Genomic DNA, 21,843 nt, shown 5'->3' on the forward strand with positions numbered 1-21,843 from the left:
CGTGGGGAAGAAACCCTCCGCGGGGTAGAGCTACGGGAATGATACCGGCGCCACTATCAACGCTACAGGGGAGACGAGGCATGACATGAGAATTAAGTCAGGGCAGAAAAGATCTTGTAACACTTATCTGGCAAATTACAGCTGCGTGTTTGGTGGTTGGGGAAAGTTTGAGACATTCTAGCGCTATCAGTGGAATGCGGTGAAGCAATTGAGTTCAAGGTCACCAGCACACAAGGCATTTCATCACAATTGAGGTGAAGATGCAGAGAAGATACAGGCACAGTTTAACAATGTTCCAATTTTAGTAGCTCATCAAATATATTATCAACTCGATCGCTTTTCTTAGGCTCTCCAAAAAGCAAGCCGTCTCCAAGCCTCATTCTTCAGCGCCGTGTACTCATCTAACGTTCTCGAAGCTGCATCCCTGTTCTCCATAGCGCGTCTGGTCAAATAAGCCATGCACTCTCCAAGGGTTCCCCACGTAGTGCACTTGTACACTTCAGGCGCAACACCCTTGTCGTCCTTTAGCTTGAGCAGGCCAAAGCTGACCTCATCCGACATGCCGTGGAGTTGAGCAAACTTGACGGGGACTGTGGGGAGATTGGCCTTGGTGCGCTGTTGGTGCGTCTCGTGCGCTTTGACTAGAGACTCCTTGTTGTGGCTGGCGAGGAGGAGTTGAGCGGAGGGGAAGGGTTTGGAGTTTGAGCCGCCAAAGCCAAGGAATTCTTGACGGAGTACGCCTTGGGCGATTTGGTCGTAGTTTTGGTCTGTGTGCTCCTTTGTGTCGTGGATGAGAGAGCGAGGGTCGGAAGCCATGTAAGCGCCGCGAACAACCTTGACACCAAGAGTGAACCCCTTGTCAGAGGCAATCTGGAGGTGCTTCTTGAGAGTGTCTTGTGTGCTCTTGAGGTAGGCCTGGTATGTGTTGTAGAGAACGACGTTGCCGTTTGTGTTGAACCTTTCTTGGAGCTGCATGCCAAGACGGAAGATGCCCCATTGGTAGTGCTGGGATTCGGCGTCAATGAGGATGTATGCACCCCGGTCCTTGGCTGCTTGAGCAATTTCGTGGCAAGCGTCGACGAATTGCTTGGGGAGTTGAGCATCATTGTGGAGGGCTTCACAGACGCCAGGTCCAGCTCCAGTAAGTCTGAGTGCAGATGTTAGTCGATTGCGCTGACAAAATGAGGTTATCGCGACTTACTTGGTGGCCAATTGATCTCCTTCGCGGAGTAGCTCGACCGTCTTCAATGTTCCATCCCTCCACGCGGCGATGTTCTCACACCATCGGCAATCATTGTCCTTCGCAGCCTCAATTCCAAGACCTTGCTCCTTGCCCGTCTTGCAATCAAACACAGTCTCCTTCGCGAATGTGAGAATTGTTCCTTTGAATCCCATATCCTGCAATGACTTCATGGTAGCCTGTGTCTCAGCTGGCGTCTCACCGGCGCAGAATTGTTTATAGAAACTGTGCTTCAGAAACGACTTCAGTAGCGGGTTGCGAGAGACATTGAAGAGATATGGGTTGCTGGCGTGGGAGAGTCTTTGAAGAATGTGGAGAGAAGGAATGAGGAGCCATGGTCTTGATGATACGGCATTGATGAGGAGGGATCTGTAGAGAACCAGAGGTGGGAGTTCTGATAGAGGTGTCTCTGCACCTTTCACGACTGGTGTGTTGGTGGGCGTCGCTTCAAGCGCAGCAGCGGCATTGGTGGTGGCAGTGGAGGAGCATCGCCAAAGAGGAACTATACTGTCTCTTCGCACTCGAGGTCCGAGTGCGAGAGTCAGGTTCCGGGTAGCCCGGGACTTGGTAGAGATGTTGCCCGAAAGCGCGGTTGTCATGTCAGGCGTAGTAAATGAATTGGTGATTCCAGCGTTCAATTGATGGTGTCTATCAAGATGAAAATGAAGAGACGATAGATGAAGAGATGGCAGATGAAGTTAACAATGAGGGGGGCATTCTTATTCTACGATAGCCTTATCATCCATCACTTTAGACTTTTAGTCTACCCTCTCACAGCTGGCTAACTTACACCGGCACCCCAACCGATACTCTTTTTTTGGTCTACGATAACGCGGGGAGCGGGGTAAACTGGTCACATGGACATGGCTTGATATGGTATCACCAAAACTCAATTAGACCGTCATCTTTTTGTTTGTCTAAGGTAAGTTAGGTATCAGTCTAGACCCCAAACCCCAGAGCCGGGAGGGTTTCCCGATGGTCACTCAACCCCACATTCGTGATAAATCACGAAAGCCATGACCTCTTCTTAAGTCGGGAATGGCACCGTTGCTTTCTTCTAGTGCGGTCTCGTTTAATTGCTGTACTGGGTTAAACTAGATACGGTAATTGGGTGGCGGCGTCGTGCATCGGCTTCTCGAAGCGAGGGCAGGGGTTGGGCGCCTTTCCTTTGCTTGCCTTGCGCTAGAAGCATCATGCATATTGGAGACGAGCTGCAGTATCATCGGGGATGGAGATAAGCATCGCTTTGTCCTGAACGAGATTTTGTAGCGTAGTGTTGGGCGGCTACGAACGGGCGTCTCTATATGGTAATGGTCTTTGTCATTGACACGCGTCTGTGGGACATGGCATTTTCTTCCCTGGGACACCTAGATCTACATCTCTTCATCAATCAAGGGCAAGTTCAGCCGAGGTTTTGCTTAGATAGCTCTGGTATCTTTACGGCGGTGATACCGAAGAAGCCAATCACCAGTGGCCATTCAAGCCGCTGTTAAGTCGCAATCTGAATATGAAGTTACAAGCTCAAAGATACAGTCAAGATCGACCTGGTCTGCCAGTTAAATCTCCGTCTCTGTGCATGGCTTCGAGGAATCCGCTTCGTCTCACAAGAGCATTCATGCACCAAGTCATCATATTTACGAGTCTCGAGAATTAATCTTGTTGCGTAAGAGCCTTCTCGCGAGTGGTTCAATCGTCGTTATATTCATATAGATCTGTAGTTCTATTGCTCTATGACTAAACACTTCTAACTACTTCGTCCAGTGCTTTTGCTACATACTCAACATTCTGCTCGTTCAAACCCGCTAGACTAATCCTTGAAGTATCCGCCATGTAAATGTGATATTTCTCTGCAATCTCGTTAGCTTCGGTGTTTCCAGACATTACATACTACTGACCTTCAAGACGTTCAATTTGAGCTTTGCTGATCCCAGTGTACCCAAACATGCCAGTCTGATTCACAATATGTGACCAATCGCCCGGCGTCTCAAGTCTCACTAGCCCATCGTAAAGTTTCTTTCTCATAGATCTGATCCTAGATGACATGGTCACCAGATCTTGCTGCCATTGCTTCATGGTTTCAGGATTGCTGAGAACAGTAGCAGCGATTCGAGCACCGTATACAGGTGGATTCGAAACAGTTTGTCTCTGAGCATTTTGTAGAAGTGAGAAGACTGTACGCTTTGCCTCTTCAGACTTTGTCACGATCGCTGTCAAACCGACGCGCTCACCGTACAGACCCATGTTCTTGGCGAAGGACATGCAGATTGCAGCTTCGAGACCGAGATCTTCGATGAGATACATGATGGCGCAGGCATCTTCGTCATAATTACCGGAGTTAAAGCCAAGATAGGCTGAATCGATGATAGGAAAGATCTCGTTCTCTTTGATCACAGCAGCGATTTGCTTCCATTGGTCGCGAGTCGGATCGCATCCGGTTGGGTTGTGGGCACATGCGTGGAGAACAACCGCCGAACGCTTGTCTGCTGCCTTGAGAGCTTGGATGTAGCCATCAAAGTCAAAGGCTCGATCTTTGTAGTAAGGAGCTTTGACAACGTTGAAGCCAATCTCTTTAAAGAGTAAATCGTGGTTTGACCATGTTGGGTCAGTAATGATGATATTATCGATGCCAGAATTTGCCTTGCGAAGGACCAGACCAGCTAGAAGCAATGATCCCGTTCCAGAGATGGATTGACACGTTGCGATCTTCACGACATTAGTCTGTGCGCTCATCTACTCGTCGAGCGTCTCAAGACTTACTCTATTCTCTTTATAGGCGCTAGTATCATGAAACAACAACTTGCTCGCCTCATCGCGAAAGCTCTGGAGACCCTCAATAGGCAGATACTCATGTCCAGGATTGGTGATCAGCTTCTCAGCCTCCCTCACGGACGGCAGAACCCATGGCTTAGCGTTCTCATCTCGGTATGTACCTTGACCGAGATTCACCTTGTGGGGATCTTGGTCTGCATTGAAACGCTTCGTGACTTCAAAGATGGGGTCGGGTAGGATGTATTGTGCCGCACCGAATGCGGAGTGCTGTCGGGTACCCATGCTTGTGGTGGGATTGGGGAAAGGTTGGTCTTGTATTGATTTGACCAGTATATTGGGGACTTACGCCTCAGAAAAACTCAAAATAGGGCAAAGGTTGGTTTGGAGTAGTAACTACTAGTGAAATTAATCGGACTCACGGAGCGACTTCTCTTCCTTTTTGTTTCGGTGTTGGCGATGAGATTGTCGTCGGATTATGAGTCCCGGTGTTGAGGTTCGGTGGGATCGGCCGATGGCTGCTTTGATGGCCGGAAGGCATCCGACTTTCGCAAACACCAGACCGGGTGCGACCCGTCCTTCAATTTTGTTATCTAATCCGTCTACATACAGCTGTATGTGGTTAGTCGTCATCTAGCGACAACCGCCGTTTCGCTACGGAGTTTATCCTATAGTATTGATGTGCTGGGTATGTGGTTCAAAGGCTTTCATATCGGAGCTGTGCTGAACTTGATGACATGATGCAATTGCTCCAATCTGGCGATCGTATTCCCACTGACATTCCAGACTCAATCATGCCAGGGTACTCACCTTGGACCAATAATTGCTGACTCGAGACTGCCTCATGAAGCTACGCCGCTTTTCCTGATCCTCCATCATCCGCCCAGGTTCAACCATGGCGCAACAATATACCCAATTTAAAGGCATCGGCGTCATGCATACCACATCCTACCCTGTGAATGGTCATAAAAATCGTCAGCCCAGCCCAAAACTGGAAAATGGTCCTGCGAAGCTGACATGAGATGACCCTAAGCTCACTGCTTACGTAGGATTGTTAGTACAGTCTCTACTCTTAAGCCACGGACTTGCAAATGCGACAATGAGATTTGCTTTCCTGCGATGGCATCTTTTCAAAATGGCCTCTCTCGACACTCTGCCTAATGAGATCCTCTTCCAAATCTTGCGTAACTGTTCGCCGCAAGAGCTATGTCGTCTCAGCTACACATGTCGAACGATGGGAGCTATAGCGAGTGATTGTTTGTGGTCTGATATCGAGTTCCATGAGGCCGGATACCATGAGTCGAGCGCGGAGGTCAGTGAGCCGTCACCTTGGAGAACAACCAGGCGACCATACAACAGTTCGACGAGAGATGGCTGGCAGAGCGATATCTACAAAAGAGCAGAGAAGTTCTTTATTTTGCTGCATAGTCTACATCGTGATGATCGAGCTCGACTGAGACAGCTTGCGAGTCGAGTGAGAAGTCTCTGTACTGTGGTAGAGCAGGGCTGGGGCACTGGCGGAAGAGCGGTTGAGTCTGCAGTATCGATATGGTGTCTTCTCCCCTACTTCACCAACCTCAGATCCTTGGAGTTCCACGGTGGATCAAATATGTCGCATGATGACGACTCTGGTTCTCAGCTCCCCAATGCGCCTCCTCTAGAGAGTCTTGTGTTCGCAAAGCTTTTCGCCTACATACCCCGAGAAGTCGCAGCATACGTCCTTCGGTCCAGCCAAACACTCGAACGCCTCGAGCTCGGAATGCTAGATGATCCAATGTCCATTAATGCTGGCGTTGACCCAGTTGACAACATGAATCATATTGAAGGACAAATGAGCTTAGGTGGAGTTATTCCTCGACCACTGGGTGGCTTTTTGCGTGGCAATTGCGTATCATTCCCAAGGTTGAAGCATCTGTGCTTATGTCAACCATGCAACAGTCGCGGGGATTACTTTAACCAGAGGAACTTTTGGTCGAAACGAGCAGAGCAAGACAGTATGGAGTCTTGGAAGAGTATCATATTGGCTTCAAGCCAGACACTGGAGACCCTCGTGATGGATCAAAGACCAGGTGCAGGCGTGGAAGAAAACGAAGGGTTTTCAGAGGAAGAGTTTCTCAACACTGGCTTCACGGGCGCAGGCAACAAAGCTCTTGGTGAAGCATTTGGAAACATAATCAGCAGCGATACAGCCCTTCCCAGTCTGAAGCAGGTGTATCTGTATGGGTTCATTGTCAAATCTCGACTTCGCAGGGGACTGTCCGAAACACCTGCAGACAGACTTTTAAATGCACTGGAAAGTCGAGGGGTGAAATGCGAAGCGCGAAGAGGAAAGTGGTGTCTTTTTGACCAAGATACGGGAACGACTTCATGGGCGAAATGGGACGGGGATGGGTGTTCTAATCTTCATGATGTGTATATGGGAGTCAGATGGTATACTCTTTTGACCAAGGTATAACTGGTGGTCAGAGCGATTTTTTCTGGTCCATTGTGAGCTTACAAGCAAAGATATGGGTTGTTGAGTAATTGATTGGCACAAAATGCAAAAAGAAAGTTCTGATGAACCGTTTGTGATTCTTGAAATGCTTGCCTCAACACGGGATCGAACCGTGGACCTTGTCATTACTAGTGACACGCTCTACCACTGAGCCATTAAGGCGAGTACTTGTTGTTGAAGACCAGTCACGATTTGCGCACTACGTTCTACGCTAGCATTTTTCGTTCGTCGAGTAAAATTGTCAATTGGAGCAAATCTCCGTGGGACTTCGGAGAAAGAAAGCGAAACTTTGGAGTGGATATCGAACACGTATTTATCATCTAAACTTCGTATACCAATCTATCTACTCGGAACCGATCATTAACTTGTACCCATACCAATCAATACATCATTACACCATCTGTCTGGGCTGCTCTTGATTCGTGCTGGAGTTGGAGTACGACTGCGCATTGTAAGGATGCGACATCAAGGCGTCATCAGAGTTATATCCAGTCATCGCGACAGGTGTCCCAGGAGCGGCGTCTCTCTTGCTGCGCTGGAAGATAAACAGGATTGCCTTCAATGAGTCGGAAGGGTTCAACATAGCGAGCCAAGCGTAGATACCAAAGGGACCGCCCTGATAAGACTGCTCGTGTCCGTTGGCTGCTTCCAACTTGGCGAAAGTACCGCGACCATAGCCGTGGACGTACACCTTCCAAGGGTATGCGATCATAAAGAAGAAAGATAGGGGAACCATCAAGCAACATGTGACCAAGTTGGGGATGCCGACGTGAACGTCGGCGTAGGTGAGTTGGTCCGTGGGTTCGAGAATACCTTGATCGTCAAGAATCCAAAAGATAATCTGAGACTGTTAGTCGTGTGTTTGATGCAGTTATTTGTCTGGGATTGCTTACCTCTTGGAGAAAGGTCAAACCGACAACGATCTTGAACGCAGTGAGCTTGAGCATTGGGCTGTGGTGCGCAAGATCCTTCTTGAGAAGCATGTACATCTGGAGAATCGAAGCGACGGAGACGATGAGTGAGATAGTCATGATGACGCGCAGGTAAATGTTAGCGAACTCTCGTGAGTTGCTCTCCGCGCAGAAGACACCAGCGGCTTCAGTAATATCGGTGGCAATGGCGACAGCAATGGCAACAACAGGCATCTGAAAGATCATGATCCAGCGAGTCTTGAACCATTTCATGCCATTCTTCTTCTTAGTCGCGAAAAAGACATCGCGCTGGTCGCGATGGGGAGAAACGTAGTCGCAGAGCAGCAAGAAGAAGGATCCGAGGGCGAAACCTTCAAAGACGTGGAGCCAAGGCTGGATGTAGACTTCGGCTGAGGGGAAGCAGATGGAGAGGAAGCAGATGACGGTGAACGCTGAGATGAGGTTGCCGACTCGCATAATTCTGGATAATTGTTAGCACTGAATGATTTGGTGCTGGAGATAAGACGTACTTGACCTGCTCTGAGGGGTTTGACAGATGCGTCGCATGCATTTGCTTGGTGATAAACATGACGATCATAGAAAGAGCGGAGCATGAACCAGCAATGATCATGCTCAGCTCGTAGAAGCTGAGGTTGCCAACGAAGTTTTGCTTAGCATCTACTACACGTTAGCGTTCATGTCAAACGTCGTGGATGGATCTCTCGTACTTTGAGCTAGTGAATGAGAAGGACAAGTGACGGGTGTGTCGTCTTCATCGTTGCCTCTAAAGATTCCCATTGTGGTATGGATAGGATGGGGTCGATTGAATGGAAAGTGGATTGCTTGATGCTGGAGAAATAGTGATGAGAATTTTCGTAATGGAGTGCCGACAATGGCAGATATATAACTACAAAGAGGATCAGTTCCATCCATGGCAGACCCTGCAGGATGAAACCCAAAACTTGTTGTCTAAACGCGATTAACACAGCCATGGGCACAATGTGCATCAAGCATGTCAGCCCTACCAGGTAGCCCAGGGCCAGTGGGGACCAAAATACCCTCCAAACGGTTGTTGATTCGAGGGATCGTCTCAAAATCGCATCTTTGAAGACATGGGTATCTGGCGGCTGGGGCCAATGGTGCACAGCCCAGCAACGGTTTTGTCCGCGGCTTGACCGGAGAGGGACGGAGGATCAGCATTGAGACTCTGGTGCTACGCTGACGATCGAGGGCTTAGCTATGGTGATAAGGTATGGAAGGCTTCCGATATGCGCCAATGTATTGGAAATAGCTGTTGGTCTTACGGGGACTGCAGCGACGATCGAGGCTCGTATTTTGGATGCTGTCATTGGTGAATTGAGGGAGCTTTCTCAGCTGTGCTTTTGCTTGGTCTGTCAGATCGAGCTTGGCGACCCTCAGCTTAATTTCCAGACCCATTTTATCTCGCAATTTCTCATCCTTCATTGGTTGTTCAAGTCTGTCAGCAAAGGTCCGCTTTCTAAATTTTCTTCCCCCGTCTTCAATCTCACAAGAGATGACTTCAATGCAACTGCTTGAACAGCTGTTCGAGTTGCGGCCTCCATGGCTATGTTTTGATCGACATCTCAAGACTCGAATGGTTTGCCAAAAACCGTGTTTGCATTCGACTGTGGCTTGGAATTGGTGACGAACACGGTTATTTCGGCATCTTCCACCCTGGTCGAATCGCATGCTGGAAGTGGTTAGACTGATCTTTGAGGTTGCACTCAAGCTTTTGACGCTCCACCTTAATCGTTTAGATAAGATAAGAAGTCGGTGATCGGCTTCTGCAGGTTCCGTTTGTCGGTTGAGCATATCCGACATTTCTGGGATCCCCAATTGAGCTGGCGTTGCATTGAATCCTGCAGGATCACTAGTCAGACTTCTATTTCCGCTTTGATCAGAACAAACGACTGCCGAAACTTCAAACCCTGGAAGAGCCAGTTGTACGCAGTGTCTTACTCTTCCCCACACTACAGTACTCCCAAGCAAAAGACGGTAAGCTACCCTAAAGACATGTGAATGATCAGCCATCTTGCCCAACAGATGATGCATATACGGAAACAAACTTCATGTTTGTTGGCTATTGAGTGAGATATTCATGTCGCAGTACTAGATGACGGTCAATGAACTTTTTAACATTGAAGAGTGATGTGGCTGTAACATTGTTTGCCAGCTTTGTTGTTTTAGTTATTTTGCAACATTGATGCGACGACCGGGAATAATTTTCTTGCCCTCATACCGCTTGAACTCCGAAACACAAAAAGGTCAACCTAAACACCATTCTTGCACACATCATGACATCTTCAAGACTTCATATAGGGAGTCACCTCGTAACTTCCCAGCCGACCTCTGGATATCCAAAGACGGTCGGGCAACCTGTCTGACCATCGAGACGCGCTTCTCGCTTCCAATTCGTTATGACCCCACTATTCTTTTTGGCTAGCTTCCTGATCCAGATAAGCGTCTGGAATGTTTGCCAAGGCGCAGCAGACGCCGTTTGCATGAATTTGTGTGGCGGGTAAATTGAGGCTTCATCAAAAACTAAAGAACCCCTTTTTGTATGAGAAAGTGAAGATCTCACAAGTCACTCGTTGAACACTTTCACTCCAGTCATTCGTTAAGAAATATTCATAATGGTTCGCTTTTCTGACCCTCTTATGATCATTGGCATGCTGGCTACTGGCCTCGCTGTCGCTGCTCCTGAATTCGATGAGGCGGCTGAGCTTCGCAGGTCGAATTGCGACGTAAGTAGTCTCAACGAAGGCATAAGGATGTCTGACTGATTTGTTTTGCAGAATGATTGCTTTTTTGAGTCATTTCCCGGTGGTTCATGTACCGATAATCCAGCCTGCCATTGTACCGAAAAGAAATATCGCGAGGCGTACTATTGCTGCATAGCTAAGAACTGCGAGCCCCGCGTATTGACTAGTAAGTGTTGATGAGATGTCCTCGTGTTAAAGTTGCTAATGAATTGCGCGTAGGATCTATTGAGCGCCACCATGATGGGTGTATAGCTAGGAATCTTGACTTCACATTTGATGTTGAGGAGGCTTGCGGTATCACGCTTGAGACTACTTCCTCGGCGGTGTCCGCAAAGGCTATTGCTACCAGTGCTGCTTCAGAGACTTCTTCCACGGCGACAGAAACGACTGAAACGGAAACTACCAAGACAGCGGCTAAGAGTGCGGAAGAGACCGCAGAGGCATCGGCCATTGGAAGTTCTGTTCCTGTGACAGATGGTGTGGCAGCACTGCAGCCTGCAATGGACGGTCTTGCCTGGTTTATGGCGATTGCTCTTCTCTTTCTTTAGCGGAAAATTTCATGGGTTGATGGGCGAATGATACTGGGATGGAAATGAGATAGCTCATTCTCTTAATGATTGACTTAGCAAAGAGCGCAATCTAGACCGTGGACCACTAGAGCTTTTGAAAATAATTTATAATGTATAATCTGACAATACAAGACTTTGATGGTACTGCCGTACGTTACATCAAGTGTCCTCGATACGTCACAGGCAGTGCCCCGAAGGATCTGAGCTTGATAAGCAAGATATGTTACTGGCAAGGATTAACAAAGTCCGGTCTGTTTACCCATCCTAGGTGGGTAACGGAAGAGATGTCTTCCAAGGCTTAGGCTACCAAAATAAAGTAGCCTAAATGCATCTCTAAATTAGCATAATATGACTAAACTATTTCATCGCTTATGCTCTGACGGTCAATTCTTCTGATACCCTGCGTGCAAGAGTCAGCTTCCCCGCTTCAACATCACAGCGATAACTCGACTCAAACAAAAATGACAGACGCAGTATACTCAACGCCTGAGTGGTATCGTCAAGCTCGAGATAAAGATGTGGACAGCGACATACAGCGACTGACCGTACATCACTTCGGATTCAAGCAAGCGGCAGGCGGGACCTTGGTATTTGCGCCAGTTGACTTTGCCAGCGAGCCTCGAGCCATTCTTGATGTCGGAACCGCAGATGGTTTATGGATGCGTGAGGTGCAATCGTCTATTGACTCACCAGGACAAGGTGAGCACGAGTTTCTCGGTACGGATATCAATACAGGTTTCTTCCCAGAAAATCCACCGACAGGAATCAAGTTCGTGCAGCTGAACATCCAGGATGTGCCACCTCGAGAAATGCAAAACCACTTCGATCTCATCAACCTTCGCATGGTTCTCATAGCCGCCGGTTCTGGCGAGGCACAGCGCACTGCAGTCAATCGGCAAATTGAACTTCTCAAGCCAGGCGGCTGGATCCAGATTGGCGACTGCGATCGAGTTTGCCCTACTTCGGAAGAGGAGAATCCTCGTTACCATGACATGTTCGCTTGTATCCGAGCAGTGTGCCAAGCCTCTGGACTGGACCCTCTAGAAGCGCCGAAGATGAAAGGTTGGTTGGAGGAAGCCGGGCTTGAAATGGTTGAAGAAAGGACGGCAATGCGTGCTGTTGGGAAGCGAAATACAGATGCTGGGCTTGGACGTCTGGGGATGGAAGCAGATCTTAATATCGCGAAAGGATTTGCAGCTGGTGCTAAATGTAAGTCTGATCTAGAGTCAACGGGAAGTCACATGCTTATCGAGGTTTTAGCTCTGTCCTCATCTTCGAAGCCGTTATCAGATAAACGGCTGGATTCATTGGTGCAAGATCTGGAGGTGGAGCTGACCAACACCGGGGCATACTTCCCGATGCGATTCATTTGGGGCAGAAAACCATTATGAGAGGGCGTTGCTATGTGGTCAGGTACTGGTCCTATCCTAGTATTATAAAGACATGTTGTTGTGTTCCTGAGCTGACTAGTCCTTTCCATCGCACCCTGCCAGGTGGGTAACAGAAGAGATGTTCTCTAAAGCTTAGGCTACCAAAATAAAGTAGTCTAAGATCTACCTACTACAATTTAGCATAAAGTAATCCACTTATTTCGTCTCTTATGATTTCGTTAATTCTTCTGGCACCCTGACGCCTGCCAAGAAACCTTCAAAGAACTCAAGGTTCACTCCAAGGGCTTCCTTCCATAGGTCGAGTATCTAGATAGGTTAGCTTATTATTCTCCTAAGAAGCCGGGTGACTCACACAGGCCAGTAAGCGTGAATCACCTTATTCCCAAGGTCCTTCCTAACCTTGGCCAGAAAGACCGTCACCTCCTCCAGGCTCCAACCAAGGACACGAGTTAGAACAGCCATGGAGATAGCCTCGAGTCCCTTGAAGTGATCCATATTCATGTTATTCCACTGACCGATCTCTTTGTGCTTTTTGTCCTTCGGCCATGAGTTGTTGGGCCACTTCAACACTGTCTCAACTATATCCACGAAGCCAGCGTCTTGCAGAATGCCTTTGTTCTTTTTGTTGTCCTGGAAGGGACGACCGATCTTTGTGGAAGCCTTGTCAAGAAGGTGGAGAAGCTTGGATAAATCGCTGTCCTCGGTAAGGGATTTGTCATCGGAGCTGGCGAAGAGGTCGACTTCGAGAAGCTCTACATAACCGCCGGGGACAAGATTTCTATCATAATTAGATGGGTTCTTCCGGTATGACTAATGAACGTACTTGTAGATGTTACTGGCGAGCTCAGGCCAGCTTATGATACTGAATGTCATCATGCGACTGTGGACGTAGTCGAAAGGCTCAGAGAAAGTCCAAGGCTCCTCGATGTCATCAACGAAGAATTCCACATTTGGAGGGACACTAAATACCGTGGTTAGTTAGAATCAGGGCTAAGAATTTGAGCAGGAAGTCGTACAAACCAGGCTGTATGGGAGACAGATCGACTCCGATAACCTTTGCATCAGGATGTTCGTCGGCATAATCAATCGCCCAGATTCCGGTGCCCGTGCCTACATCAAGCACACGTTTGACCTTGGAATCGGGATCATTCGGGGGCGCCAAGCCCAGTCTGTTATCGAGAGTCAAAATGAATAAGTTATGCTGGAGATCTAATTGCAAGATGTTAGCGCTTGGGGAATCTGGAACGAATATCCCTACCTAGTCTTTGTTTCTCGATATCATCATTCGGGAGGTTGTATTCTGTTACGATCAGCGCCCGTAAAGAAAGTGTAGAAGGTAGGAATGCTGACTTCCGTCCTTATATCTATGATAAGTGCGACCATTCTCTTTGCGATAGTCCAGGATAGAGCTTCTCAAACTTTCGGATGTTGATGCATTGATCTGAGAACACGGTCAATATTAGCGTGGCTCGTGAAGGTAACCAACCAAGATGACGCACAGATCCGATTGATGAGTCGTGGTCGTCTTCAAACTAGATGTGTGTCAGTTGATGCTACGCTGAGGCATATCGAACAAGCAAACCTCTTCATCTGGCAAGATGACATTTTCGCGATTGAGAGTTGGCTCACCCATTTTGACTTTGGCGATAATGAAACGAGAAGAGTGATGCGAGAAATAAAACTGGTTTCCCCTCACTGAACAGATCATGTCCGTTTTATCATGGTTTTTATCCTTGTTGCCATCTGCATGTTGGTTGTGTTGACGGTGGATAAAGTGGTCAAGGATCCCATCATACGATGGCAGCATCGGATATATGCCATATCCATAACAAAGCAAATTTGCCGAGTGCAACCGTGTACGGAATGAGGAGAATTACGGTGCTAGACTCTGAGTATTCGCGACTGACAAGGCTCAAGAAACTGAGAAATACCAAGTGCGACAACAAGTATCTTCGTCAGTGTCGAGTTTGTGGATCAGTTGACTGTGGGGGTAGCAAGGAATGAGAAGATGGATTCTGTACTCCAGTAAGAAGAAACTATCTCAGTAAGATCATAGACAAAAGGAAGTTGGAGTCTCTCAGATAACACCCCCAATACCTTTCCATCATGTCTTGCTTACGTGGACAACATGTTTGAGCCATGAAAAGTGTCCGTCGGACATCGTAACTCAATCCACTGCTTGAGAAGCCCGAATTTCTTGACACAGCCGACGGAAAAAGCTTATCTGTCGGAGAATAGCAAGGATATAAATAAACGAGAAACCAAGGAGGCCCTTGATGATTGATAAGCCGACAATGAAGAATACATATGCGGTCGGAACCTGGTGAGCACCAGGTGCTGAGTCAAGCAATATTGCACACTTCGGAACATAGCGATCCCCGTCGCCACCAGTAGAAATAGGATGCTAACGATATAATGGTGAGATGGAAGATGAGCCACCGTTAGAGATGTTGTGTATCAGAATACTCGGGTCTACCAATGATGTCGGAACCGAAGCCCTGATTACTGGCGCCATCAGCCTCACAACACGTGCGAGAGTCTCTGGAAACAAAAGGTCCCCTTATAGATCTCAACCAGCAGCATCTACACAGTTAGGTATAGTCGCTTATGCTGAGCGACACATTTGGTAATGTGGCCATCAAGCGCATTGGCCCAGTTGGCGACGATGATGAGCTTCGGTGACACCGTTCCACTAGCGGCTGACTCACTATGGGAAGAGGTCTGTAAATGGGGCCCTCATCATACATACTTTACATGTAAGAGGGGCTTGGAATTGACCGATGAAGACATATGGGGAAATAGATGGGACGATTGATGGCGTAGTTGACAGGTCTCGGAATTGTTTTGGACAGATTGGCGAGAAACAGGGAGGCTGAGTTGCGTTATATCATGGCGGCGCGTAAGACCTGATTACAGTAATAAAAACTCCGATCACTGCGCTTGAACTGTGGAGATACAAGAACGTTAGGCCTGATAGCGCTTATCTGTCAGATTTGGGCTGTATAGACCGCTGATTGATCTCCGCTGACGTCGTTGCAGTGAGATTGGATCATTGCCAAGTAGGGACGTGGCACGGTTTCAAGTTATTCCCAGATCGTTGATAGCGATTACATGAAGTCGGGGAGATTTGAAATCCCTTGTGGCGATCACGGTGAGTTGTAATCCGAAAAGGGACACCATGGCGAGATGATCTCAATAACTCAACATAGGTCTTTAGACGTCTAATTCGAGGATTATGACCTCATTTGGAATGCGAAATCTTCCAAATATTCGTCTGATCTTTGTCAGACCCTTATCCAGCCTAGCGGATCAGATAACCATTGATTCCACAAGATGATAACTAAGCCCCAGCAAGGCTATGATTCCAAGCACCATCGGCATCCACTTAGCCAAGAGGCTCAGGACCCTTGTGTAAGCTGACAGTGGGCATCGCTGGCTCTATCATGCAACCATTGCAGCTTAGTCTGACGTAGTGGTGGTAGCCAACACACCATCTCGCTTGGCGGTTCGCGAGCAAGGCGGTAACACAAAGTCTGTATATATGTACCGCGTCTATCAATCTTAGATCTATGTTTCAGACCATCGATTCATTAGTCTTTTCACAAACGCCATCTTTTACATCATGTCTGAATCTCGTGGACTCATGAGAGATCCTCAACCGGGACAGGAAGGATATCCAGGAAATCCTGGCTTCCCCGGATTTCCTGACTACACACGATACAGTGGTGCTACGCAATATGAAGGGCACTCTTTCGAGTCGAACCGATCGAGTCAGACGGAGAAGGGCCCTACACCGTGGGGTTCGATGGACGGTCGTCCGACGAAAGAGTTGGACTGGGACGGAGAGAAAGATCCAGAGAACCCTATGAACTGGGCTTTGTGGAAGAAGATCATTCATACTGCCATACCAGCGATATACACATTCGGCTTGTATGTACATGATACATCCGTGGCTGCTTCAGAAATAGCTACTGACATCAATGAAGAACAACAGGTATCTCGACACTTGTCGCTGGTCTACCAGGAATCATGGAACAGTTCGGCGAGACAAGCCGAAACGTCGCACTCCTTCCCATCACATTTTACACCATCGGCTTCGTCTTCGGTCCTTGCATCGCTGCTCCCATCTCGGACCTCCACGGCCGTCTCGTCGTATACAAAGTCAACATAATAATCCTAATAATCTGCAACGCCATCGCCGTGGCATCAGACAACTTTGCAGTCCTTGTCATCTTCAGATTCTTCGCCTCCCTAGGAGGAAGCGGAGTCATGGCCGTAGGCGCAGGGACCATGGCTGACCTTTGGCTACCCAGTCAAGTCAGTCGTGTTGGTGTTGCGTACTTGCTTGCACCCTTCCTTGGTCCCAGTATGGGTCCGTTGATCGGCTCATATGCCATTGAACAATATGGTGGTGATTGGAAATGGGGTATCTGGGTTGTTCTTTGCATCCTGACTCCTGTTGCTATCGCTATCTTCTTCTCTTCCGAGACGTCCAAGAAACAGATCCTTGCTGCGCGCGCTAAGAGACGTGGCAGTCGTCCCCAGGGTCAAGGCTTTGGTCAAGAGTTGCGAAAGATCGGAAGGGCTATGCTCAAGCCATGGCATATGTGTATCTTCGAGGTAAGTCTATATAGTTCCAACCTTTTGCGTTGATGGGTACTAACTATTGTGCCCAGCCTGTGTCACTGGTTCTCGGTCTCTACACTGGTTTCTCATTTGCCATGATCTTCTCGTTCTTCGGCTCTTACACCTATGTCTACTCTACCGTCTACCAATTTGACGCGCGACAGATAGGCCTTTGCTACATCGGTCTCATCATTGGTAAGTGAACCCGATGTGTCATTTCCTTTAGGCGCAGCTAACCATTCTAGGCATTCTTTTGGGTCTTGTGACTTTCGCAGTCTTTGACGCAACGATCTATCAGAAGCAAGTAGCTAGAACCGGCGACAGAGTGGCCCCCGAGCATCGGCTATACGCAGCTTTAGTCGGAAGTATACTCGTCCCAATCGGATTATTTGTGAGTCCTCCCAGACACCTCAGACGATCCGCTAGACTAACTCAAATCGAAAGTGGTACGCGTGGGCTCCAGATCCATCGGTGCATTGGATCGTCCCTGTCATGGCCGGCGTGCCTTTTGCGTGGGGAACAATGGCCAGCTTCCTATCGTGTCTAGCCTATTTGGCCAGCGCATTCAAACCCGCGGACCTGTCTTCAGCTGTCGCGGCGAACGGAATTTTCCGCTTTGCCCTCGGTGCTGCGTTTCCCAATTTCGTGTTCCAGATGTATCAGGAGATGGGTATCAATTGGGCTGGTAGCGTGTTTGCGTTTATCAGTCTGGCGTTTATTCCCGTTCCGTGGCTGTTCTTCTGGAAGGGCAAAATGCTTCGACAGAAGAGTTCATACGAGTTGAGCAAGTACTAGCCTACTTGTCACTGACTGGCTCTAATTGGAAATGTCTTGATGGATTAATGAGGCGAATGTTATGCGCTTGTATTTGTTTGGTCCGGATATGTCAGCGATGCAATACCCAATTGTTTGGTTAAGCTATAGAATAATACTACCTCATTGCAACACACCAAAAACCCTTGACCCTTGAAAATAAAGTCTCGTGCCTGATGAGCCTCACCGTCAAAACCTTATTTGCTGTCTCAAGCCGAGGCTACCGACAATTGACAAGGGTCCAATTCCGCTGTGTATCGCCGACAAGGACCACATTCAACCACATTGATCAAGTTGCTGATCTCGGTCTCTTAGTCACCGAATTGCCAAACGTTTTTGCTCCTATCACGATTTACCGTTTTTCGTCCCCGCCCGGAGTAAACATCCAGATCCTTGCTGGACTACCGACGAACCCCGGTGATCTTTTGGCGCTGATTGGCGCGCGTCTTCTTGTCCTCGGTCAACTCAATTCGCGCTCCAATCAATCCCCAGATTCCCCAGGTTAATTACGACGCGACCCCAGACTCTGGACCTCAGTTTCTCCGCGTCAGATGCCTGTCTATACTAGTATCCTCAACGGCGATGACGATGCTACATGAAATGACATGACATGCGGGGCTGGGGTCGTTATGCGATGGAGGTTGAAGGCTGGGCGAGTATATAAGAGCCGGCTCTCGCCGCAATTCCAGCATCTTCATCGGCTCAGCATCAACACAGACAAGTCTCATCATGCGTTTCGCCGCCATCGCCTCTCTCTTGCTGCCCCTCGTGGCAGCAAAGCCTTCGCCAAAAGGAAAGACCTTCAGCAATGTTGAGATCTTTGATCCTCCTACCAACTACCGAGACCCTCAGGTCCTCTACGCTCGTCCTCTTGAGCTGTCTGATGGTACCCTTCTGGGCACTTGGGAGAACTATTCCCCCGAGCCTCCCAACGTTTGGTTCCCCATTGTGAAGAGCACCAACGGCGGAAAGACTTGGAAGGAGATTTCCAAGGTCAAGGATACTCAGAACAACTGGGGTCTGCGATATCAGCCTCAGCTCTATGAGCTTCCTCGTGCCTTCGGAAAGTACCCCAAGGGTACCGTTCTGATTGCCGGCAGCAGCATTCCCTCCGATCTGAGCCAGACTCAAATTGAGGTCTACGCTAGTCGCGATAAGGGATACACCTGGGAGTTTGTGAGCCATGTTGCTCTTGGTGGCGAAGCTCTGCCTAATCCTGGGTAAGTAAAAACATCAAAAAAATAACAAGGTCAGATAACTAACGAATAACTAGTCTTACCCCCGTCTGGGAGCCTTTCCTGTTGACCTACAAGGAGAAGCTCATCATCTACTATGCCGACCAGCGTGAGAACGCCACTCACTCTCAGAAGCTTAGCCACCAAACCACCACCGACCTCAAGAAGTGGTCCAAGCCTGTTGACGACACCAAGTACGCCGACTACTACGCCCGCCCTGGAATGCCCACTGTCGCCAAGCTTCCCAACGGCGAGTACATGTACGTCTACGAGTACGGCGGTGGCCCCAACCCTCCCGCCGGCAGCGACTACTGGTTCCCCGTCTACTACCGTCTTTCCAAGGACCCTGAAAAGTTCATCAACAAGGAGCACCACCAGATCATCTCCAACAAGGGAGGTAAGCCTGCTGGCTCTCCTTACGTCATCTGGACTCCCTGGGGTGGAAAGAACGGTACCATTGTTGTTAGCTCCGGTACTATGCGTGAGATCTTCACCAACCAGGCTCTTGGCGATGCTTCTGCTTGGAAGCAGTGGGATGTCCCTCAGCCTATCGCGTACACACGCTCTCTCCTTACCTTCAAGAAGGACCCTGATCTGCTCATGATTATGGGTGCTGGCATCTTGCCTCCTGCTGGAGGTAACAACACTGTTAGCACCAGTGTCGTTCGTCTTTCCGAGATCATGAAGGCTTAAGGAGTGATGTGGAAGTAATATAGTATCACATCGATAGACGACAATAATGAAATCATGTTGAATGAAACTTTAGCCTTGTGACTATCGGAATCGTGAGAAGCTCCAAAGTAAAGTGAGATTAGCGACGGCCCTTACCCAAGCGACTTAATGTGTTTCCGTGTGAGTATTGGAGTCATGGTGCTAGAAGGAAAGTGTCAGTTCGTTGAAAAGAGCGTATCTCGAACCAACGAACATGATGTGCTGAAATTGCTATTCCATTTTGCGTTGAGTGAACCTTGTTCGCCATGCAATCATGCATTCTGAGAATCTTCCAGAAACCTTGACACACTGCTGAGGGGAAGCTCGAGCGTCCTCAACACTTCTCTTCAAGCATCCAGTCGATTGGAGGCCGTGATTCTAAGATTTTTCCTTTTCCTCACGTGGCTGCTTAGGATTTTGGTGGCCTGCTGTGTGATTGAACCCTACAGTTAATATAGTTCTGCATAGATTAAAGTTACCAACAAAGATGCAACATGTGTTCTGTGAGGAGATATTACAGTTCAGAGTGCTCACAAGGATGGGTATAAAGAAAGGGATTCCCCTCACTCTGCTTCAAAATCATCATCCATCCTTCAAGTCAAATCACAAACATACAACGACAATCTCCAGACCCAAAATCGACATCATTCGCAATGGCTCCTACCAAGAAACTCCAAGTCATAAAGCTCGGGCAACCCAACGGCTGGCGCATCGACAGCTACGTCAGTGTTGAGGCCTTGCCGACTGGGTATGTCTGCCGTCAATGCAAGAACGGGACAAAACATCGCTACCCATCGACCGACGCGATCCTTGAGACCTACGCCGAGCATGGAAAAGTCTTTCTCTGTCCAAAAGAACTCGCCAAGATGGGACACGAGCAACTTAGCGATAGGACCTGGTGCCTCAAGTGCATCACCTACGACCAGTTCACCGAAGATCGGTTTACCCTTGAGCAATACAAGAGCCAACCATCAGAAGCCCCCCTTGGCACTCAAAAGACCCAGATCAAGCTCCAGCGGGAAAAGGTCCGAAAACAAATCGACCGGCTCCGAGCAGAGCAAGAAGTCCTTCTCCGTCAACGTACATACTGGGAGATGGAGGTTGCCGAGAAGCAAGGGACAGATCTGAACCAGGTACAGAAGTCCTTGAGTGACAAGCAGAGGCAGATATTCCGTCTGTGGGTGATACTGGACGAGCTGGATGGTAGGATCAAGTATCTACGAAAGCAGGGTAAGTACACAGTTTTCTCACAAGCATGTTCCACTTCTAACCTGTCGACAGCGTGGCGAAAGTTCTTCAGCATGTGGTTGCCTGTCGATCCGCCCTCCAGTACTGAGACACGATCCGGTCCTTCCGACTTTGCGCTTGAGGATACTATAATGGAGGAATGTGGCAGATTGTGATCCATTGGGGAAACTACAATATGGGAATGTGACGGATACAAACAAGCTCGGGATGAACATAAACAAAGTTTTCTCAAACAAAGGCAGGGAAATGCTTTTATGGTTGACAAAGGATAAATGTATGGAGAGAAAACTTTTTCTTAGTTGCATCAATTGAACTAAAATCATTCGTTTACAGTAAGACCTTTCCATTCTATAAATACCTTGCCTCCCGGTGAAACTATTCTCGTCCATCACACATCTCCACCGATTAACACGAAATCACATCTAAAAATGAATTACTCACGCCGTACTGATAGCATGGCCAGTAAGATCTCAGGATCGCGGCCACCATCAATCCAGGTCAATGGCCGTACTCGACCTCTTACAATTCCACTTACAGGACAGCCCTCTCATCTCAAAATACATTGGCGACGCATCGAGACCATGACCCGCATGATCTCAGGATCCCGGACATCATCGAACCTGGTGAACGGTCGTAGCCTACAACCAGAGTTCACCAGCGCGAGGCACGCATCACATCCTCACATGGCTATACCAGCATCTACACACTATCCTCGACCGCCACAACCAACAAATAGCTACCCACAAAAGATCGAATATGTTTACATCTACTCGATGGAAACGAAGCAGGAGCTTCGAAGAATTTCGGCCGACGCTGAAGCCGTCAAGGCTGATCTCAGACTTAAAAATGCGGAGATGCAGCGGGATATCGCGCATATGAGGCTGCAGATTGATCATATGCGACGTCAACAAGCTCAGAAGGCTACTCCCACCAGTTAGTTACACATCTAACAGATAACATGACGGCGTCTGATTGTTGATAGAGGAGGTTAGAAGACTCGGTTTCCATACCGGCTAGACAACCTATTCAGTGGAGACTATGGGATCCACGAAGATA

General features: G+C 48.4%; 11 protein-coding genes across 11 annotated transcripts; 7 read left to right on the top strand and 4 right to left on the bottom strand.

Annotated features, from left to right (window-relative positions):
- Nucleotides 1-342: 342 nt before the first annotated feature.
- Nucleotides 343-1,839, bottom strand: FIESC28_01626 (uncharacterized protein; the record flags this gene model as incomplete). Its single annotated transcript, XM_031155776.1, has 2 exons — nucleotides 343-1,147; nucleotides 1,202-1,839. The coding sequence occupies 2 exons, from the start codon at nucleotides 1,837-1,839 to the stop codon at nucleotides 343-345; spliced, it is 1,443 nt and encodes a 480-aa protein (XP_031020254.1).
- Nucleotides 1,840-2,974: 1,135 nt separating this feature from the next.
- On the bottom strand, nucleotides 2,975-4,291 carry FIESC28_01627 (uncharacterized protein; the record flags this gene model as incomplete). The annotated part of the gene is made up of 3 exons (XM_031155777.1): nucleotides 2,975-3,087; nucleotides 3,136-3,943; nucleotides 3,998-4,291. The coding sequence occupies 3 exons, from the start codon at nucleotides 4,289-4,291 to the stop codon at nucleotides 2,975-2,977; spliced, it is 1,215 nt and encodes a 404-aa protein (XP_031020255.1).
- An 850-nt stretch (nucleotides 4,292-5,141) lies between these two features.
- Nucleotides 5,142-6,461, top strand: FIESC28_01628 (uncharacterized protein; the record flags this gene model as incomplete). Its single annotated transcript, XM_031155778.1, has 1 exon — nucleotides 5,142-6,461. The coding sequence occupies one exon, from the start codon at nucleotides 5,142-5,144 to the stop codon at nucleotides 6,459-6,461; it is 1,320 nt and encodes a 439-aa protein (XP_031020256.1).
- A 430-nt stretch (nucleotides 6,462-6,891) lies between these two features.
- Nucleotides 6,892-8,209, bottom strand: FIESC28_01629 (uncharacterized protein; the record flags this gene model as incomplete). The annotated part of the gene is made up of 4 exons (XM_031155779.1): nucleotides 6,892-7,341; nucleotides 7,394-7,892; nucleotides 7,942-8,092; nucleotides 8,140-8,209. The coding sequence occupies 4 exons, from the start codon at nucleotides 8,207-8,209 to the stop codon at nucleotides 6,892-6,894; spliced, it is 1,170 nt and encodes a 389-aa protein (XP_031020257.1).
- A 1,856-nt stretch (nucleotides 8,210-10,065) lies between these two features.
- Nucleotides 10,066-10,742, top strand: FIESC28_01630 (uncharacterized protein; the record flags this gene model as incomplete). The annotated part of the gene is made up of 3 exons (XM_031155780.1): nucleotides 10,066-10,176; nucleotides 10,228-10,360; nucleotides 10,414-10,742. The coding sequence occupies 3 exons, from the start codon at nucleotides 10,066-10,068 to the stop codon at nucleotides 10,740-10,742; spliced, it is 573 nt and encodes a 190-aa protein (XP_031020258.1).
- Nucleotides 10,743-11,224: 482 nt separating this feature from the next.
- On the top strand, nucleotides 11,225-12,154 carry FIESC28_01631 (uncharacterized protein; the record flags this gene model as incomplete). The annotated part of the gene is made up of 1 exon (XM_031155781.1): nucleotides 11,225-12,154. The coding sequence occupies one exon, from the start codon at nucleotides 11,225-11,227 to the stop codon at nucleotides 12,152-12,154; it is 930 nt and encodes a 309-aa protein (XP_031020259.1).
- Nucleotides 12,155-12,426: 272 nt separating this feature from the next.
- On the bottom strand, nucleotides 12,427-13,787 carry FIESC28_01632 (uncharacterized protein; the record flags this gene model as incomplete). The annotated part of the gene is made up of 8 exons (XM_031155782.1): nucleotides 12,427-12,460; nucleotides 12,507-12,932; nucleotides 12,978-13,115; nucleotides 13,171-13,363; nucleotides 13,413-13,454; nucleotides 13,574-13,595; nucleotides 13,654-13,686; nucleotides 13,737-13,787. The coding sequence occupies 8 exons, from the start codon at nucleotides 13,785-13,787 to the stop codon at nucleotides 12,427-12,429; spliced, it is 939 nt and encodes a 312-aa protein (XP_031020260.1).
- A 1,989-nt stretch (nucleotides 13,788-15,776) lies between these two features.
- Nucleotides 15,777-17,575, top strand: FIESC28_01633 (uncharacterized protein; the record flags this gene model as incomplete). Its single annotated transcript, XM_031155783.1, has 5 exons — nucleotides 15,777-16,084; nucleotides 16,141-16,774; nucleotides 16,831-16,975; nucleotides 17,026-17,171; nucleotides 17,225-17,575. The coding sequence occupies 5 exons, from the start codon at nucleotides 15,777-15,779 to the stop codon at nucleotides 17,573-17,575; spliced, it is 1,584 nt and encodes a 527-aa protein (XP_031020261.1).
- Nucleotides 17,576-18,322: 747 nt separating this feature from the next.
- On the top strand, nucleotides 18,323-19,521 carry FIESC28_01634 (uncharacterized protein; the record flags this gene model as incomplete). Its single annotated transcript, XM_031155784.1, has 2 exons — nucleotides 18,323-18,813; nucleotides 18,867-19,521. 2 exons carry the CDS (start codon nucleotides 18,323-18,325, stop codon nucleotides 19,519-19,521), a joined length of 1,146 nt encoding a protein of 381 aa, XP_031020262.1.
- Nucleotides 19,522-20,192: 671 nt separating this feature from the next.
- FIESC28_01635 (uncharacterized protein) lies at nucleotides 20,193-20,942 on the top strand (the record flags this gene model as incomplete). The annotated part of the gene is made up of 2 exons (XM_031155785.1): nucleotides 20,193-20,769; nucleotides 20,821-20,942. The coding sequence occupies 2 exons, from the start codon at nucleotides 20,193-20,195 to the stop codon at nucleotides 20,940-20,942; spliced, it is 699 nt and encodes a 232-aa protein (XP_031020263.1).
- A 273-nt stretch (nucleotides 20,943-21,215) lies between these two features.
- On the top strand, nucleotides 21,216-21,725 carry FIESC28_01636 (uncharacterized protein; the record flags this gene model as incomplete). The annotated part of the gene is made up of 1 exon (XM_031155786.1): nucleotides 21,216-21,725. The coding sequence occupies one exon, from the start codon at nucleotides 21,216-21,218 to the stop codon at nucleotides 21,723-21,725; it is 510 nt and encodes a 169-aa protein (XP_031020264.1).
- Between the last annotated feature and the right edge of the window lie 118 nt (nucleotides 21,726-21,843).

This window comes from Fusarium coffeatum, assembly GCF_003316985.1.
Source record: "Fusarium coffeatum strain FIESC_28 chromosome Unknown BRIP53273_contig_39, whole genome shotgun sequence".
NCBI classification, from domain to species: Eukaryota; Fungi; Ascomycota; class Sordariomycetes; order Hypocreales; family Nectriaceae; genus Fusarium; species Fusarium coffeatum.